The 18,956-nt window shown below is 37.1% G+C and overlaps 1 protein-coding gene across 2 annotated transcripts; it reads right to left on the reverse strand.

Annotated features, from left to right (window-relative positions):
• Positions 1-5,671: 5,671 nt before the first annotated feature.
• On the reverse strand, positions 5,672-15,999 carry zbtb32 (zinc finger and BTB domain containing 32). 2 transcript variants are annotated; one of them, XM_035672224.1, is made up of 5 exons: positions 15,918-15,999; positions 12,325-13,374; positions 11,250-11,359; positions 9,112-9,279; positions 5,672-7,047 (listed from the first exon to the last, which is right to left on the reverse strand). In XM_035672224.1, exons 2-5 carry the CDS (start codon positions 13,341-13,343, stop codon positions 6,818-6,820), a joined length of 1,527 nt encoding a protein of 508 aa, XP_035528117.1. In that variant the 5' UTR covers positions 13,344-13,374; positions 15,918-15,999; the 3' UTR covers positions 5,672-6,817. The 2 variants fall into 2 exon arrangements, with proteins under 2 accessions (XP_035528117.1, XP_035528118.1); XM_035672225.1 differs by lacking the exon at positions 15,918-15,999 and having other exon boundaries at positions 12,325-14,521.
• Between the last annotated feature and the right edge of the window lie 2,957 nt (positions 16,000-18,956).

The raw sequence follows: 18,956 nt of genomic DNA on the forward strand, positions 1-18,956 counted from the left end.
ATGATCATTTTTGCATCACAAATTAAACTTTCACTGTAAAAACTATTAAAACCTGATGATGTGAGATTTTTTGCAGTCTGGAGAACAAGATTGGTAAGCCAGGGCATCTTGAGTACTACAATATTTCATTATAATGCTGTTTTGATTGATTGTGCAGCCATAGAAGATGGGAGAATTGAAAAGGGGAAGTAGAGGGTGAGAGGTGGGAGCTGGATAAGCATGGAGGAGAGGAGATGGCTCCATTCTGGGAGGAAAATGTTGATGTTAGGGTGAAGTGTACTGTATTGTGATTATCATTTTGGCCATAATCGTGCAGCCCTAATCTCTTGTCAAATATTTTGTCTCTCCTCATAAAGCACAATTAGCTCTGCTATTTAAGTGCAGATTGATTTAAACAGCATTTCCCTGCAGTAATAACATAGCTGACAAAAATAAAGCAAACCTGATACTAACAGTAAAGAATTACACAACTTAGGCGAATTTCAAGTTCAGTTGATTTAAGTGTATTTATCAGTGTATTTAATGCATAATGATTGGAAACCAAGTGTGACCCTACTGTAACATCAGCCATTGGTTTGTGTAGTACAGCTTTGTGTAGGAAGACTTAAGTTCGGTATTATGGTCATTGCCATGACAGTTTGACAGAGCCAGTGGAGGTGACGTACTGCATCTTGGCTGTGCAGTTTCAACTCGTCCGTAGCAGGAAACAATGGTGGTCCTTGGTCACACACGTTCTCATATTACAGCTAAACAGTACAGTAATAGAATTTTAATTCATATTTGATCAGCATTGTCTAGTTTGACAGTTTGATTTGAGTTAGGTGCGTTGAGCTAGACAGACTCACTGAGAATGACTTGTCAGTCAAAAGGTAGACACGTCCAAAAGCATACCCTTCTTTATTATCTATTCTACACTTTAAGTGGACCATAATTTACAAAAAAGGCTTAAAACTACAACTGAGACCATAAACTCATTAGGAAACCGTTTACAGAGCTGTGAGAAGTCCTGGACGTAATTTCTTCATCAGACTGCATGGTATCAGTGTGTTATTTCAGCCAATGGAGCTGCCCCCTGCTGGTCATTACATAGAATGCAGGTTTAAGACACTTCCGCTTTGGACTTCGACTCCGGTTGCACCTAAGTCGCAAAAGGTGTGACTTGACTTCAGACTCATCTTCAAAAGACTTGAGACTTGACTCATGAACTATCTTAATTTTATATTTGTATTTTCGGCACATTAACATTAAGAAAAAATTCTGACGAGCTAAATGTCACTCCCTCCCTTATTAACACACATTGCAACGTAACACATTACTGTAATCACATTATATTTGTCTGTAATGCAGTACTCAGTAATCACATTAATCAAACAATTTTATGTCTTTACTTCCTTTACATAAGTTCTTCAATTATCTGCATAATGGGCAACTCCAACACTGAAGTCACAGATAGCTGTAAAGCTGCCGCAATGTCATTGTGAGCATATATGCAGCTGCTGTGGCATTTGTCATAACCTCTATAATAACTTCACACAGGACCCAATCTAAAGAATCACTAAATTTCTGCTGTATCAAAGAACGCTGAATCGACCACATCAAACTTTATTAGGCACCTGAAAAAAGCACCCTGTAGCACAGGTAGGGCTGGGTGCCAAACTTCAATGCATATGGAACTGACTTACTTCGATCCAGACCAGGTCTCATTATTTCCCAGTACCACAAATGTCACCCATCCACACAGTCATTCCTTTCTTCTTCTTTTTCTGCTTTGGGTTATGCAGACTAGACACTACAGTGACATATTGCCATTACTGTTTGTTATTAATGTTCCTTTTGACAGTTATTTATATTTTTAATATCTAATACTAATAATGACTAATAATGTCTGAAATAATACTGTAAGGATATTCCATCAGTTTCTTAATTTCCCATCTTTCTGCTTTGAAGTGAGTTATTGTCATTTTTATTTTTTTGAATGATTTATAATAAAATTGGTATAAAATTGTATTGTTTTGTTCAACAACCTGTATTGAAGTCAAGGTATCGGTACCCAAACAGGAATCAAAACATTTTAAACAATAGTCAGCCCTAAGCTTTGAATTTCTTAGGTATAGCTATGCAGTATTCTACTCAAACCAGATGGCATGCAGCAGATGATAGAAAGCTCATCACAACTGTAACCATTTTTAGACATAACTTGCAAAATTGACTCATGAGCATCTCTACTCACTGCAACTCTAACAAAAATATATGAATAATAATACAAACATAAGTATATTTTTAAAAACGGCTGCCAAACATGTAAAGTATACATGACTTTGTGTCTAAAACTTGAAAACATATGGCACTGCCTGCTGTGCACATAGAGTAGTACGTGTCAGTTGTGTCAATTTACCAAATTCAATGGAAAAAACAAACACACATAACTACTTGGTTAATGCTAATACATCACAGGACAGGATTGATTAAAAAAGGTGCATAATGAATGCAAATGACATGCAAATGACTTCATGTAAGTATGTTTTTTTATCGTGCTCCTGTGTATCACATACAGTACTGTGCAGTTAATAAATGGACCCTGAGCAATATGTGTATGTGTAAGCTTGGGTGTAATTCCTTTTGTTCATTTTCTCAGCCACTCAGGGCAATAAAGCTGCCTGCCAAACTGATACAAATCTGAGACTGAGACTGTAAGATTAGTAACATTGAGAACATTTGTATTACAAAAATGACAAGGTATCGCATTACCATATTTGGAAGAAACTGTCTCCAATACAATCATTAGTGACAGACTTTACTGAACTCATGAGCATAACCTCAGACGCTGAATTAAAATACCATCTAGAACAGTGTAACACTGCATTAAAGTACCATCTAGAACGGGTAAAGAAGTCTAGCTTGAAACAAGCTTTTTGCATGTGACATAACACAGTGGACGTGGAGAAAGAAAAGAGGGGGAGAAAGAAAGAGCGAGTACTTGACAGCAGCGTTTGGCTGGTCTCCTCAGTCACTGATGACGAGTGCCTGTAAAAAAAATAAATAAATAAAATTAGCAACACAGCGTCTCTGGTAAAATATAAAAATATGAAAGACTAATGAGGGGAGAGAAATGGGCCAGAGCAATAAACTGTTCAAGGGAGAGAGAAAATGGTTAAAGACAGGACGAAAAGTGCACAAAATTGGCGATTAACTTTAATAACGTAACAATCTCTAAGATGTTAATGACACATACATTTTACAATAAAAAAAACTTTATGAAGGTCAGCAACGGCTAATTGAGCTCAAGCTAGCTACAGAGCTTGCTTTCACTTAGCCAGGCAACCTGAACTAATGAAACAGACCTAATAAAACATCTGAAATGTCAAACAGTTCAATAATCATGCAGACAAAACAACACTGGACACTACCAATTTCGGGAGATAAGCATAACTTTACTTTACCTGCTCTGTTGAACTCCACATGGACTTCTCGAATGATATGACGGAGCTGTGCTCTCCAAAGTCAAGTTCAGGAATAGCCAGTTAGTATATTGTGTATATTGAGAAGGGATGTCTCCACTGCTTGACAGAAAATACTGTTTTATGCTGTTAAATTACAGTTTCTTATTGTTAACTGAGCATTAACTGTTAATTTACATGTAAGCATGAATATTTAACAGTATTTTACAATTATTTTAAAATACAGTAGGATACTGTTGTAAATACACCGTAAATATACAGCAATTCATTACAGTGTAGACTGCACATGCTCTTGTGCCCTTTCAGCCCATAGTGCTACACTGCTTTTTACAAATCATCAGAAAAACTGGTATGTTCATTTCAATGTAAAACTGAAACTGAAATGCACATAAATAATGAAATAACCAGAGTTTTACGTATATTTAACACATATTTTTCCATTGACTCCCTTGTTTTGTTTTCTTTGTTACACTAAACTGGGCCATTCTTGAATGGAAAACATCTGTGTCTGCACAGCTGGCTGTGTTTATAACGTCTGCTTAGACAACATTAAGATCAAGGGGAACAGCAATGGTAGGAACACTGATTTCTAATGAACAAAGGATCTCGAACCGTAACCCTCTTGGATTTTTCTCTGTTCTGTTTAATTTTGATTCTGCTGTATTGGCGTCATTTAGAGTGTGCACCTTGAGTATGCTATGAACAAATTTCAAATGACTAATGCTGAATGCTTATTCACCTAGAACTATTCATGGCCACATTCTCATATTGTCAACAATGTGATTCCTGTTCCTCAGAAACAAATGTTAAGTAGGAAATGTCATAAAACTGGATGACTATGGTTTCTACAGAATTTTGTTGCATTAAATCTACAGTTGTTATCTTGTGAAACAGAACAGAGTAACTTTTACAGGGTTAAGATAAGCTTCCGGGAAACTGATCCAGTGACATACCTTCCCACAGCACAGACAAAACTGAAGGTCAGAGATGAACTGCAGCTTTTTTAATTGTCTCATAATAATGGCACTCTGTCAAGTTTGTGTTTATTTTTCTAATGGTCTTTTTTAATATTGTAAAAAAGGGAAATTAAAATATTTCACAAAATTTTCTTTTCAAAGATGATGTTCTTGTCCACACCACAAGCTATTTCGTAAGTTGTCATATTAATATCCAAATATCCAATGTTTTGTTTTACATGTAAAAACATGTTTTACATTTACATGTAAAACAAAACTCATAACTCATAAATTATGTAATTCCAACAGACTTAACTAAAAGTTAGTATAGAGCAGCCCTGTCTCTGTTTGTATTCCCTGTTTGTATTTTGAAAGACGATATAATTGCTGCCTAGTATTGTAAGAGGATACTGTAGGGAAAATAAATTTCTTCCAAAAACGGAAAGGCCATTTCTATGATGTCTATGGTTCCCTGCCTTGAGAAGCATTGTTTGACTGTTTTAAACCCATAGCGGCACCGTGTGGCAAATGAGGTGTACTTCAGTTTCAAACTTGTGATGCATTTAACATGTTTGACAGAATCAACACTGACAACCACTTCCATCTCATCGTTATATGCGCAGGCATGATGTACCAAGCCAAAACAGCCTATATTGAGTGGGGTACATTGAGCGCTTTCAACCCTGCATGACACTGGAGAAACCAGCCAGGTGCTCCATTTAATGGCTCTAGCATGAGACTGGGGAACTTGGGCAGAGGAGGACAAAGACAAGCAACCGTCTCATGGAGGATTCTCTGTTGATAACATTCTGGAGGACAGAGTCTAAAGGAAATGACAATGAAAAAAAGAGCAGTAGTATAAGGCATTGCTGTGTGTACTCGGCTTGACTCACTGAAAACAAACTATTTACTCCTGTACTCAAAAGTGTCTACTCTTTGCTTGGCAGACTGGATACTTAATGATTTAATGAATTCATGGTATCATGTGTAGATATAGGAGTAATTGGACAGTATAAAAAGAAGTAAAGAATTCTTTAAAATAAATCTCTGGTACATCTGATATCTCACTAAACCACTGCATAACTGTCTTAATCCTCTTAATTTAAGCTAGATACTATAGTTTGTAGAAAAGGTTCAATGATAAAAATGAAAAAGTTGTGGCCAGCTGCCCCCAAGAACTTTCTTTGACATTTACAACTACATGTCTTTTATTATGTGTGCAAATTATAAAGAATTGCCACGAAAGCTCTTGTGCGTAAGCATGTTTATTTGATGGCTTAGTAGTATAAAACAAGGAATATTGATCCATTGAAGCCTATAAAAATGTATACATTTGAACATTTGTCTATTTTCCACCCCATACTCATTAAGATAATGCTGTACAAATCAACAAATAGCTCTCAGTGGAGACCTGAACTTGACAGCTCGGTCTGAGAGGTTACATAACGCATACATACATACATAGATAGATAAACATGAGGGCTTTGGGAATAACTTCACATATAACTTCTGTGGTGTTTTTAGAGAGGTATGGTAGTTGCTAGATACACTTGGTATACACTTTTGAAACACATTTACTCACTGTATTCATGCCTTTTGAACTGCAACCAGTGAGTTGGGTCAGCAACCATCAGTGACTGACAATGCAGAAAATCCACTAATGGAGGAATAAAATACAAGAAAATGCTGGACTATTGTTTGTCACTGGCTAGACAGACTGTCTACAAACAATGAATGAACCCCCCAGGATTTAAGGATCTAATAGATATATTTATTGAAGAATCATCATAGACAGATTCTAACTAAATCTGGATCAGTGCATGTGTGTTTATATGTCCCAGCACTTAAAAGTTTTTGTCCAGCTGCAAACACACTAACTGAGCCACTGGTCACATTGTGGCATGGTGAAGCATTTGTAAGCAACATTACAAAAAAAAAAAAAAAAAATGGTTAAAGTGGTTACCCTCATGAGGGCGCTATAAACCTTGGTCAAACTTACAAAGTTTACACAAGCCGTCCAATAATTATGAAAGTAAGAGGGAAGAGGCCTGCGTCATTCGATGAAGATGAGCTGTTCGTGTGGCTTTAATGCACGTACATGACCCAATACTTTACTAACTGCCTTTTCTCATTGGAAATGAGTACTGTTTTAAAGTTGTGAATGTGAATGTGAATACAGACATAGTTTATAGTTATAGTTTGTATGGAGGTTATTGCAACATATAGTCCCATTTTGTGCCTCTCATGTATTATTACTTCAAAACAATGGTAAGTGTTGTTAAAGGACCTTCTGGGTTTACAGAAAAACTCAAATGTAATGATAATACATGATAGGCACAAACTAAAACTACACATTATGAGAACTTTGTGTAAACAAAGATGTCTTGTGTTGCGAGTGCTGGCTCAGATGTGTGAGGTGTAAAGGTAGGTGTTGTTGATGGTCCAGTTAGGGGGGAAGTCCTGCACTGCGTGACTCTTGATGTGTCTCTGCATGGCGACCAGGCTGCTGCAGAATTCCAGGCACACCGTGCACTGGTATGGCGCTGCCCCGCCATGAGTCCGCAGGTGCTTGATCATGGCTGAGTAGTCCCGTGAACGCTGGCCACAGAGACGACACTCGAAGGGTTTCTCTCCTTGAGAGAGAAGAGAAAAGGGGGGGGGGGCACAGGAAGGAAGGCAGTAGAGGGAGGGGCTCACTTTAGAGAGGGTCTGAAACCTTTAGGTGTTTTTCAGGCATAAAAAGTGCATTTTACTATTGAGAGATTTAGAGTAAAATCAACTCAACAGGGTCACACTTTATCTAGATGCAATAATGGCAGAGTATAATCCAGATTTAACAGTTACAAGTATGTCCCATTAAATCCGGTCTTCTCTTTAATTGTATGTTGATGACACATAAACAGCATTGGTTTAATAAAACCAGAGCCGTAGACATGACACGGAAACACGAAGAGGTCTTATCATTTCTTATATTTTGACAGACCGCTAACACACGACTCATAGACGTAACAATGCCTAAAGTAGGTCATGGCTTGAGTGTATATTTATACTTTGGAGCCAACGGTTTTTGTTCTCTAGAATTCAAAGGCTTTACAAGGTCTCATTCTCTAATAGATTCGATCAGTTATGACCAAAATGTGGTATATTCTTGTTTTTAGTTAGCTTCGATAACATAGTTAAGAACACAGATATGTGTGATATGTTTTGTACATGAGCAGATGCAATCTTGCTGAAACACATTTGAGCTATTAAAGTCAAGGGGTTTATAAAATAATTCAAATGAGTTTGTTTGTCAGATGGAAGAGTAAATCATGCCTACATGGGTATCGACGCATTCATTTTGAAAAAGTTTATCTATAGGAAAATAAATATTTGAAAGCAAAACAGAATGTCTGAGAGCCTTATTGCATTACATTACAGACATGTTTAAACCAAACCTTTGTCCTTGAGATAAATACATATCATTCTGAACCAAAATCTTTTGAAAATCTGTGTGTGTGTGTGTGTGAGAGGGAGACTGTTTGATAGAACAGTTAGATACGATAAGATAAAATATATGTAAGGATTGCATCTTTCAGTTTAAGGACAAATTCATATTTAAGTTTTAGATGTCAGGAAACATAAAATTTGCTCTTGAAATATTGGTTTCAGAAGTGATTTGCATTTTATCGGAAAAAGTGGCCTTTTTCGAAGGTGTGTTTAGCGCCATTTTTGTGGTTTAGCATGTTTAAAGCAAATTACAACAAACGATCTTGTATAATTTATATTGTTGCCAGTCTTTTTTTTTGTTTGTTTAAATGTGCTGTGGTGTTTAGGCCACTGGTTTCCATCACTTACACTCCAGCATCCAATTTGTATATGATCACTATAATTGACATAGGTAATCCATCACAGTCAATATTTTGCTCCATGTTGCTGTGACTGTTAAAGCCATCATTGCATGGTAATACAGCTGTAAGAACACACTCACTTGCACTCACACTTCAGTTGCATTGCCGTATAGAAATAATGTAGCTTTAAAAGCTGTTAAAGTTCCATTGATTAATGGATTGGATTTTACGCAAGTTTCAGGTCTGCAAGTTTCAAGTTGCTGTAAGGTGAGTGTATAGTATTAAAATGAGTAGAAACTGTCAAAGAAACAGCGCTTTTTCAAACATCTGTGAGAGCCGATTAAAATGAAAATTAGTCATAAAGTCCCTCGTCTACCATTAACTTGCCGTTCTTTTCTGACAACTAACTTGTCGGATGTAGCTTTAGAGACACGTCGCTCTCACTTAAACAACCTCAGACCAATCCCTCTATTGTTACTTTTGAGCAGTTTAATGCAATTTGCTTTTAAAAGTCAAAGTACACAAATGCTTTTGTACTTATCTGGCTCTTTTTACCTGATGGCCCACTTTGAAACTAAATTTAAAGAAATATATTGAATATTGGAATTCATTTGGGGATTATTTGTAGTTTTTTTTCTAATGTCCTACAACAGATATTCTTTGCCCCCATTGTGGGAAGGCGTAGTCTTAAATCCTAAAGTGTAATGTTTAACCATTGAGTACTCGCAAGTTACTCAATGTTCTCTCTTTTCAGAAAAAAATAAAAATAAATGCTATTTACAGTCATTTCTGACAAATTATGAACAGTGTGAGTAAGTAGACCCAAAGCGCTTTTGTCTTGCACTGCCGATTAAATAGTGTGCTTACCCGTGTGAACTCGGTGGTGTGTATCCAGTTGATGTTTCAGACTAAACTTCTTGGGACAGTGCTGGCACTGGTAGGGTTTTTCCCCTCTGTGTTCTTGTCGATGGGATTGTGGTTCATGCTGCACAACATCTCCTCTTCCACAGAACCGACACCCTGCACAGGTCCCACCTGTGCAAACAACAAGATGAAGGAAACAGGTGAAGGTGTGATCTTGTGGTGGGCAGTGTGACCTAACGAAAATTTCACTTAAAAATATATTTTGTGGTTAAATTCCTGCAACAACCAACAGTCCTGCAAAAGTGTTACTGAGTATGGACCCCCCATGTTCAGTCATGTTTAATATTACTATATGAGTTCATTAAAAGTGCAATTATTGTTTTCTGCCTTTATGTTCTTTCTTTCATTCTTTGTATTGTCATATGTTAGTCCTCATATTCAAGTGCAATGCCATCCACAGGCCCCCAGAATGACCAATTAAAAAGTGAACAAAACACATTTTAGAGCTGCAGTGACTAGTCGATTAATTGATTTGTTGATTGGCGGGATATTAATTGGCTAATGATTTGATAAGCGATTAAACGTTTAAGTCCCTTGTTCTAGCTTCCCCAGTGTGCTTTTCTGCTTTTCAGTTTTATATCATTGTAAATTGAATATCTTTGGTTTTTGGATTATTGGTTTGATATAACAAGACACTGGATTACGTCACCTTGGGCTCTGCATTTTTCACTGCTTTCTAACATTTTATAGACTAAATTATTAATTGTTTAATTGAGAACGTAATCAGCAGATCCGTCGATAATGAGACAGTGCAGTTTTTCCATTCTTGAAGTAGCACTCACTGACTCACCTTGATATAGTACCAATTATCAAAAATAAACTACAGTTTATTTTACAATAGTATATTACTTCGATATACATTATTTTATTCACCTTTCAGAAGCAACAACAAGTATATTTTCGGTCAGCATCCTGTTGCAAGACAGTACATTCAGCTTACTTTCCTGTCACTCTGCACAAGTGTCTCCTCTGCAGCTACTTAGTGATTCTTAAAAAATTACAAAGGTGTGATTTTGAGGTTTAAGTAGCAACTCTGAAGCCTTTCGGTACCTTATATTTTTTTTAGGGTTTCTTAGGTGAAAACTTGGCCTCATAGTATAGACAGGATGCTGAAATAAGAGGTGGGACTGTAGTAGGGGAAATCGAGAGAATGAGAATAAACCACAACAATTGAACACTCACCACTCTAAACACAACCTACTGAGACCTGTTGTCATTAGCATGTTTCCTGTCCAATATTTCTCTTAAGTTTTCACTTTAAACCTAACGTCTTATATTTTTCATCTTATGCTTATGCTTTTATTTTCAGTAATATAGTAATATAATATAAGTTAAAAATAAAAACAGGCGCCTGAATGCTACATTTATATATTTACCTTTCGTTTATGTGCTTTTACACATTTTATAGAAAGATTTTCAATTGCTTGAGTAGTATTATTATATACTTCATAGTACATTTCCTAAGTTAGTACACTACTTTCAATGCAGTTAGCTGCGTGGTTTTACTATAGCCTAATCTTTTAAAACATGAACATAATGTTCCAGTAAGCAGAGATATTAAACATCAGATAAACCATGTTTATCAGCTTGATTGTACAAGCTGAACTATCATAATCACATATGCATGTAAGCACATAGACACACGCAGAATGTTGGTTTAGCTATTTTTTTGTGTCATTGCAGTGACTTACATTCATATTATAGTATTAATTGTATTATAATAAATCAATATATTTTTTTTTGCAAGGGACAAACCACTGCTGTGATGCAGTACATACTGTACTGCATGTATCTAGCTGTATCTAGTAACCACAGTACTGCTCCTGCTGCACCATGCTCTCAAAACCACAACTCTCTTTATCACTTTCCATTGCGTAGCTACGTCGCTGGAGTCTGCCGAGGTTAGGGGTCATGACAAGAACTGTCTTACTATCACGTTAAATTAATTGTAGATTGATTGGTTCTACACACAATATCCACTGCTACAGCTTTGATCTTATTGCATAGTAATAATAGCGTGTTCAATGTGTTGTGAAGTGAAAAAACAGAACATTTTCTGTTTGTCATAATCATATCATTACCCGATGGTGTGGAGGCTGACTCCCGCCGCACTGGATCACCAGGGAGGCTTTTACTGCAGTGTTGGCAGTCTTTAACCCTCTCTGTGCTGGCTTTGGGTACATCATGGAAACTGTGGAAAATACATTTTCTGATGAAAACATTACACTAGTTGTGCCTTTAACAATGATAAAGAAACTGCTTTTATTTGTGTTATAAAGAGATACTTCATTAGTGAAATACACATCAAGTCAAAGTCTCACGGTCTGCATGTATTTTACAACTTAAAGTGTTATCACAGATTACATCCTTAAACACCCTTTCCTTCCTCTCCATCCACAACCACAAGATATTTATAACGTTCGCTCTGAGTAAAAGCTCATCTAACTTTTATGTGTGAAAGTAGAAGGAACAGGATAATGAAGTCACACTGAAGAATAGCTATTTTTTTCCACAAATACACTTATATGTTTTGAACAATTTCTTGTGGTACAGTCTAAACACTGAATCTGTGTTTCTGTGGGTGGAAAATCTTGAATTCTGCAAAGGAGGGGAGAAATTTAGGGGGCTCCCCTTTACACACTGTTTAGTTACACTGTGTAAAACACTGTACAGTATGCATAGGTTTTAAAAAAGAGGTTAAAAAAAAATAGGTAAAATTCCCCCCAAAAAACTACTTAGTATCACAAAAGGACAGTGGTACATTTATCCTGAATTAGAACAAAGTATGATTTGTTTTAATCCAACAAAAAACTGTTCAAATTTATATTTAGACTTATTGGAAATATGTATGTCTTATGTTCTTTTGAGTGGTTATAGGTCTAAAAACTAGGATGATATGTTAAAAAAAATAGTTTTGACTGATTAGGACTGGCAGGGAAGGGTTAAAAGGTGAAACTGCTCTAGTTGGAAAGTGCAGGAGGCCTGATCACACACATCTACCCAAGCAGCATGAGTCAGGTAGCTGTAGATGTCGCAAGGGAACAACTGAGCAAATTAGGGGGTTCTTAAATGAGTCTATGAGAGGAAAAAATAGGGAGACAATGACTGAAAATAAAAAACTGAAGTTTCCAAAATCATGTCCAAGTGTAGACTTACCTCAGTTCACTGGTTTGAACGTTCCCAGTAAATGATCTCGGGCTGGGTTTTTTTCTTTTTAACAGGCCTTGCTTGATTATGTTCCCCATACCTGTAGATCCAGCATAAAGGTTTGGTGTATAACGTGGATGAAAGGCTGAGCAGCCCATTACAGAGCTTTGAAAATGGGAGCCAAGTAGGGGGAACATGTGGGGAGTGCTGAGGGAGAACGGGTATGCTACAGAGGTCTGGTTTGGAGGCGTAAGGGGGTGACCTGCAACTAAGTTTGAATAGTCTTTTGCTATCCACCTCAGGGTGTTCACAGAATTCCACATGTTTGTAGGGAAAGGCCAGGGAGAGGAGAAAGAGGAACTGCTGCTGGTGGGCCTTGTAATGACACTGTCTCTGTTATAGGGTGATGCTGACACGGGGGACACTCTGGGCTTCTTTCTTGAGGATGGCAGATTGTTGTGGTTCTTGACAGAATCAGAGGGTGAAAGGTTTTCCGTGACAATGCTGTTGCTTGCCTCCTCCACTGGGGGAGAAGTCGTTCCGAGTTTCTCCTCTTGAACTGGACTTCCTTCTCGCTTTCGACCTGTCTGCTTTACACTTTCTTCTTCTTCTTCTTTGACATTTGTGATTTCTCTTTGTTTGTTCTCCCCTCTACCTCTGTCGTGGAGATTGTCCAGCTGCTTCTGGCACTGGTCCTCCAGCAGCTGCATCTCCAACAGCTGAGCAGCTCTCAGTAGCAGGTGCAGGTCGTCCACAGACACCTCAAGAGTCTGTGTGTAAGTGAAGTCCAGAACTTGCTGGAAGGTGCGGGGTGAGAAATACTCCAGAGTGCAGTGGACTGGGCTGTCTACGTCTCCTAGAGCTAGCTGCTGTGCTAATCTTCTGCTAGCACAAGCCAGTACCAGCCGATGGGCCCTGAAAGTTTGACTCTTTACTGAGATTATGGCATCACAGAGTGACCCTGAGCGACGTAAGGCATCCGCTTGCTGCAAGAAGTGGAAGTATTGGGTGTTGTTGATTCGGATCATTTTTGAAGTTTGTAGAAATATAATCAAAAGTCTGATAAGAGAAAGTCAAAGGAACAAAACAAATCAGAAAGAGATCCCATGAGATTATGCCCACACAACTTTTTTCCATTTATTTACCAGGTATGTGACATTTCTAGAAATGCTAAGTTGTAAGTAGGAAAATCACTTTGCAAATCAACAGCAGGGATTGGCTTGTGATTAACAGATATGTTTTTCTGTGGTTTGTACAGTTTTTTTCTCCATAATTTCCAGACAGCATTACCTGTAGTGAGAGTTGAGGGGGCAGAAGAATGTACCCGAGGTGATTTTTTAATTTGTTTATATTGTGACATGTTGGTCAAATGGTTAACTTCATTTTCAACTAGTTTGCAGAACATTTTATAAAATGGCTGAGAATTTTGACTTCAAAGCCAAGTATTTATATCTTCATGAGCAGTCGCATTCACACATTGTCTTTATTAGACTCTCCTCAATCACAACCATGTCTGATATCGTGTCTGAATGTCTGGTTGATGTGTGGAAATGTACTCAGTTTTGTCAAAGCTTTGATATTCGTAGCTCACATACACACGCTAAAGCCACAAAGCCTTACCAGTATATGAAACCATGACTAATGACTGTACACACAAGTAAACACAAGTAAAGTTTGAACATCAACACAATAAGACACGATAAACATCAAATGCATGAGTTTGCAGGTGTGGAACATGTAAATATGTAAGTATGTCATAGAAATATTTGGAATTTCATATCTAAAATAGAGAATACATGGATGACAACGCTGACACTGTGTGTCGAAACTACCGGATGCCTGAGAAGTTGTCATCTTCACACAGTCTGAAGTCTATAATGAACTTTTATGATTATACAGTGTGTGGTCGGTTTCTGCAGCAGAGGTCACAAATACTGTGAGCTATTACAGAAGCTTTTTTTTGTTGCACAAATGCAACCCCATTCGGTCCTCTGATGGTGACTGTAAATGGAAAGTAGATGTGAAACGAAATGACAATGACACGTTACTGGAATATGTTTTAAATTAGCATGCATATCTGCACATTCTCTATATCTTTCTGTGTATCGTTAATCAAAGTAATTAATTGAAGCTACTGGGAAATGTTGCACCAAAGACTAATAATAAAAAATCATTTCTGGATTATTTTATTTATAATTCAAACAAAATAGCACATAGCACTGAGAGTGAAAGTGACAGTAGAGCAGCTCCAGTGTCATCACTTAGATTTACTGTATTTGATAAGTGTCTAACAGCAAGCTTAAGGTTTCACTTTAGTATTCATTTATATATGTGTATATATATATATATTTTTTTTTTAAAGTCATTACATTGACAAAAAAGTGTAATCTTGCATGCACTGTGTTGAGATCACGTCAGAAGATTATAATGCAAATCAAGCATGCATCAGTTCGTTGAGGCCTATCGTATGCGTGTATGCGTATATTAATATGAAGCGGTAGACCAATTTACATTGACGGCTGTCAAAAGCTGCCTGATCAAAATTGATATTTATTATTTGCTTACAAAATACATCAAAGTGACATTAAAAAAATATATATTTTTTTCCCAATTAAAAAGACTTTTGTACAGTACGCAATTATGCATTTTGTACAGTAGTCATTTTTATTTATATGAATTTCCCTTCCCTTTAAATAATTTTAATTATTTAAATAACAATAATAATGCTATTATTAATATATAATGTTGTAATTGGGTTAGTAGTCATAGTAGCAGCACTATGACAATAGCAGTTTGGATTTATATGGTATTCTACACTGCATAAACATGTTAATTTATGTGCGATAAGATGTCATGTGTTTTTGTGTAATATACAAACTTCAATACAATCCTTATAGGTATGATCTCTTTTCATTTGCTGAGCGTGTGGAGCGCCAATCCATAAACTTAAGTTTAAACTGTTAGATTGTATTATCAAATATTGCTACTCACAATTATATGATGAACTTGACATGTATGTTGTATAATGTTCAATTATGCGTTTAAGTAATGCATGTTTTGGTGCTCTCCTGAGGCTGCTGATCTATAAATCAATTCTTCTTTTATAGTCTCTATTATTATGGTCCAAGTCCTTGCCAAACATATCTAAATCTTTAGAATACATTTGATTTTGTAATAAACTGGCTTATGCAATAGTCAAATTCCCCCGATGCTGCTCAAATGTACAATGCACTCTTGCAGAGTTGTGACATAGCTAGCAGATCTTCAAGCTTCTTGCACTCACAATACTATCTCAGTGCTTACAAAGGGGGAAAACCATGCATGCATATGTCAGATTTACACATCCTTTGACAGGACATGAACTTACAGTCTGCCTCCCCACAGCTCACATAAAGGACTGGAGTCACAAGAGAAGAGAAGCCTGAGCTAAAAGTCTCCATGGGCAACAGAAGATCAATAGTGGCGCGCTAGGAAGTGTTCAGGGTAGATCACAGAAAACACAGTAAAAAAGACCAAAGATGAGCCATGATAAAGTGAATCTGCTTGTGGTTTAAAGTCTCAGAAACGTAAGAGGCAGAAAACTGTGTGAATGAGACACTTACCCGGTGTTTAGTGAATATTCTCCCTGGAGAATGACGAGCTACCTCGCATCATGACTGTGTGTGAAGTGACTTGTAAAGAGACATGTCTGTCTGGGTACAGGTTTTGGTGAGGGGCAGGGTGATTTCCTCCTTTGTCTTTACAGTCCCTCCTCTTCAACTCTCCCTCATTGGTTCATTGATTATGGTGCTAAATGGTTTGCTTTTTGATTTAAAAGACTAAAAAAATATTACCTTCACAAACCAGTTTTTTTTTGTTTGTTTATTTTGCTTAAAGCTAAAAGATAGACAACTAAAATTTATATTGCATGCAAAGCACAAAGTAAAAAGAAGTAACAATAAAAGTAATGCATTTTTGTTTTGCAGGGAGGGGTCTGGGTGATTGAGAAAGAGGGACAGAAATGAGGACAGTGGTTTGAGGGATGTTTGCGTGCCCTATGATGTTGTATACCAATACATGCTGTATATGATTTCCTCCCCTCCAGCATCACTTGCTGGTCACTACATTAATAGGCTGTTCTATGCTGAGACAAAAACCACTTCAAAGACTCTGATCTGTGACAGGAAACATACAGGCAAAAGGCCAGTGGTACCGATATGTAGGCTAGGCTTCACTGAAACCTGCTCCCTTGAAATAGAAATATCTGCTTCGCCCTGTTGATATGTTAGACCTCAGTGTGAAAACCTTTTAAAAAGGCCAACTAGGCCAACTGTAGAGAGCTGGTCAGTTAAGCAGACCACGATGGTTGAGTACATTATGACTCCATTGTTTGCCTTTAAATTATGAATTATCAAGCAGTGATAATAATGTATCTTTAAACTAGCTTTGATTCACAGCCTATTTATTATTATACCTCTACAACTATGTACTCTTCTGGCTATATTTTGAGCAGACATGTACTACATCACGGTCACATGATTTCATCAGTTGACAGGACAAGAGGCAGGACACAGGCTTGGCTGGTGTTCAGTGCTGTTTAAGTCAAGTTTGAAGCACTACCAACAGGAAATGTGTCTGTCTCTGAGGCAGTGGACAGTTGTTGCACCCAGAAAAACCTATGTTTAAATAAAAAATATATAGTGAGTTGTTCCAAGTGTGAAATTCAATCTCAAAAACATTATTAATATGATATCATTTCATTATAATATGTGGGTATTTATACAATCATTTTGAAAATGTGCAAACTTACTATCTGTATCTTACTAAGTATTATGCTATTTGTACAATCCAGACAAAGTTAGCAATTAGGTCGCAAATATCTAGCATATAGCAGCTAAAGAGCCATCTATTTCCCTAAGGAGTTGGTGGAGACCAAAACAGAGCTAAAAGGAGAGTAAATGTTGGACTTGCATTCATCATGTCGCCAGAAACACAGCTCCTATTGAATCTTAATGTTGCTTTGTGCCTGCTGGATTAGCAAGTGTTGCCTAGAGTCACTGGTATGCAGGTTAAAGTAAAGTGCTTCTGACCCAAGTGGCCAAAAGGTGGCCCCACTATGGAACTACAATAATGGAACTTGAAACAAGAAAATGTAAAACTCCAAAGAAAACCTCAATAGGCAAAGCAACTACAAAAAAAAACAACAAAAACATTAGAAGACCTCATAAAAAGAGAATGCATTTGGCACAATCAGACATGTTGTTGGTGTGGGATGTAGATTACTAACTGAAACAAAAACTAAATTGAAAACTGCTTTCTGCACTTTCCTTTTCAACAGCTGGGACAGACTCTTGCCAATAGATTGCAATTGGAGAGCAGATGGTGGAATTTCTGATGCAATGAAATCTGATTAATAGGAGAGAGTGTAAGCTCTTGTATCACATGGCAAAAGCCTTTTGAAGTATGGTATGAATTGGACAGCAGCAGATAATAGAATGGTGTTATGTGATAAAATGTTATTGTCCATTGTTCAAGGTTTTGAAAAACAGCTTTTTTGTATGACTATTATTGTTACTGTAAGTTTCTGTGTTTGTTGTTGAAAATGTATCATATAAGTATCAATATCTCTGTGTTTTGATTCAGGAACAAGACATTTTATGTCTGTTGTTTAATTTTAACATAATATATATAGAGTGTCATCAGCATAGTTGAGAAAATGACTGGAGAATACAATGCAGTTCTGGCTAAAAAGACAAAAGGTTATCACGGTTGATCTCATGCAGGCTAAGGTTGACCAAACAAAAGCTGTGTGCTAGTGTGAAGGAAGACATTGGTCAGTTAAGTGTAGCTTAAACGGTAAATGAAAACATCTAAAACAGAGCAGTGTGTAGGATTATCTAATGGTAAATTTGCAGATTGCAACCATAATAATTATCACTCCCCTTCTGTGCCATTGGAGAAACTACAGTGGCCTATTTCAAGCCAGTGTTTGGTTTGTCCATTCTTGGCTACTGTATAAACTCTCATTACAATGCTGTTGGTTTATATGAGCAGTTTTTGTCAGTGATATGTGAGTGTTCAGGGGAAGAGATGGCCTTGATTTTCACTAACCCCATATACTCTCTACTCTCAAAGGTTTACTTACCAAGCTCTGATAAAGAGAGAATATTATAATATAATATTATATGATATATTATGTGATATATAATAATATATTGCAGTTACATAAGTAACTGCAATATACACATACACATACACATTCTACACTGATCAGCCATAAGATTATGAGCACTGACAGGTGAAGTGAATAACACTGATTATCTAGATATCATGGTACCTGTCAGTGGGTGGGATATATCAGGCAGCAAGTGAACATTTTGTCCTAAAGGCTGATGTGTTAGAAGCAGGAAAAAAAGGCAGCGTTAGGATTTGAGTGACTTTGACAAGGGCCAAATTGTGATGGCTAGATGACTGGGTCAGAGCATCTCCAAAACTACAGCTCTTGTGGGGTGTTCCTGGTCTGCAATGGTCAGTACTATCAAAAGTGGTCCAAGGAAGGAAAAGTGGTGAACCAAAGACAGGGTCATGGTTCACTGATGCACGTGGGGAGTGAAGGCTGGCCCGTGTGGTCTGATCCAATGGACAAGCTACTGTAGCTCAAA

The sequence above is a fragment of the Morone saxatilis genome, unplaced genomic scaffold, assembly GCF_004916995.1.
Source record: "Morone saxatilis isolate NCDOM2014 unplaced genomic scaffold, NCSU_SB_2.0 Contig24, whole genome shotgun sequence".
Classification (NCBI taxonomy): Eukaryota; Metazoa; Chordata; class Actinopteri; family Moronidae; genus Morone; species Morone saxatilis.

Bases quoted from the DNA above. Each gene is read 5' to 3' on its own strand.
- zbtb32 (XM_035672224.1), bottom strand. From the start codon at position 13,343: ATGATCCGAATCAACAACACCCAATACTTCCACTTCTTGCAGCAAGCG. The intron at 11,360-12,324 runs GTAAGTCTACAC...TATTTTCCACAG, and splicing joins GTTCAAACCAGTGAACTGAG to TTTCCATGATGTACCCAAAG. The intron at 7,048-9,111 runs GTAAGCACACTA...TTCTCTCTCAAG, and splicing joins ACACCACCGAGTTCACACGG to GAGAGAAACCCTTCGAGTGT.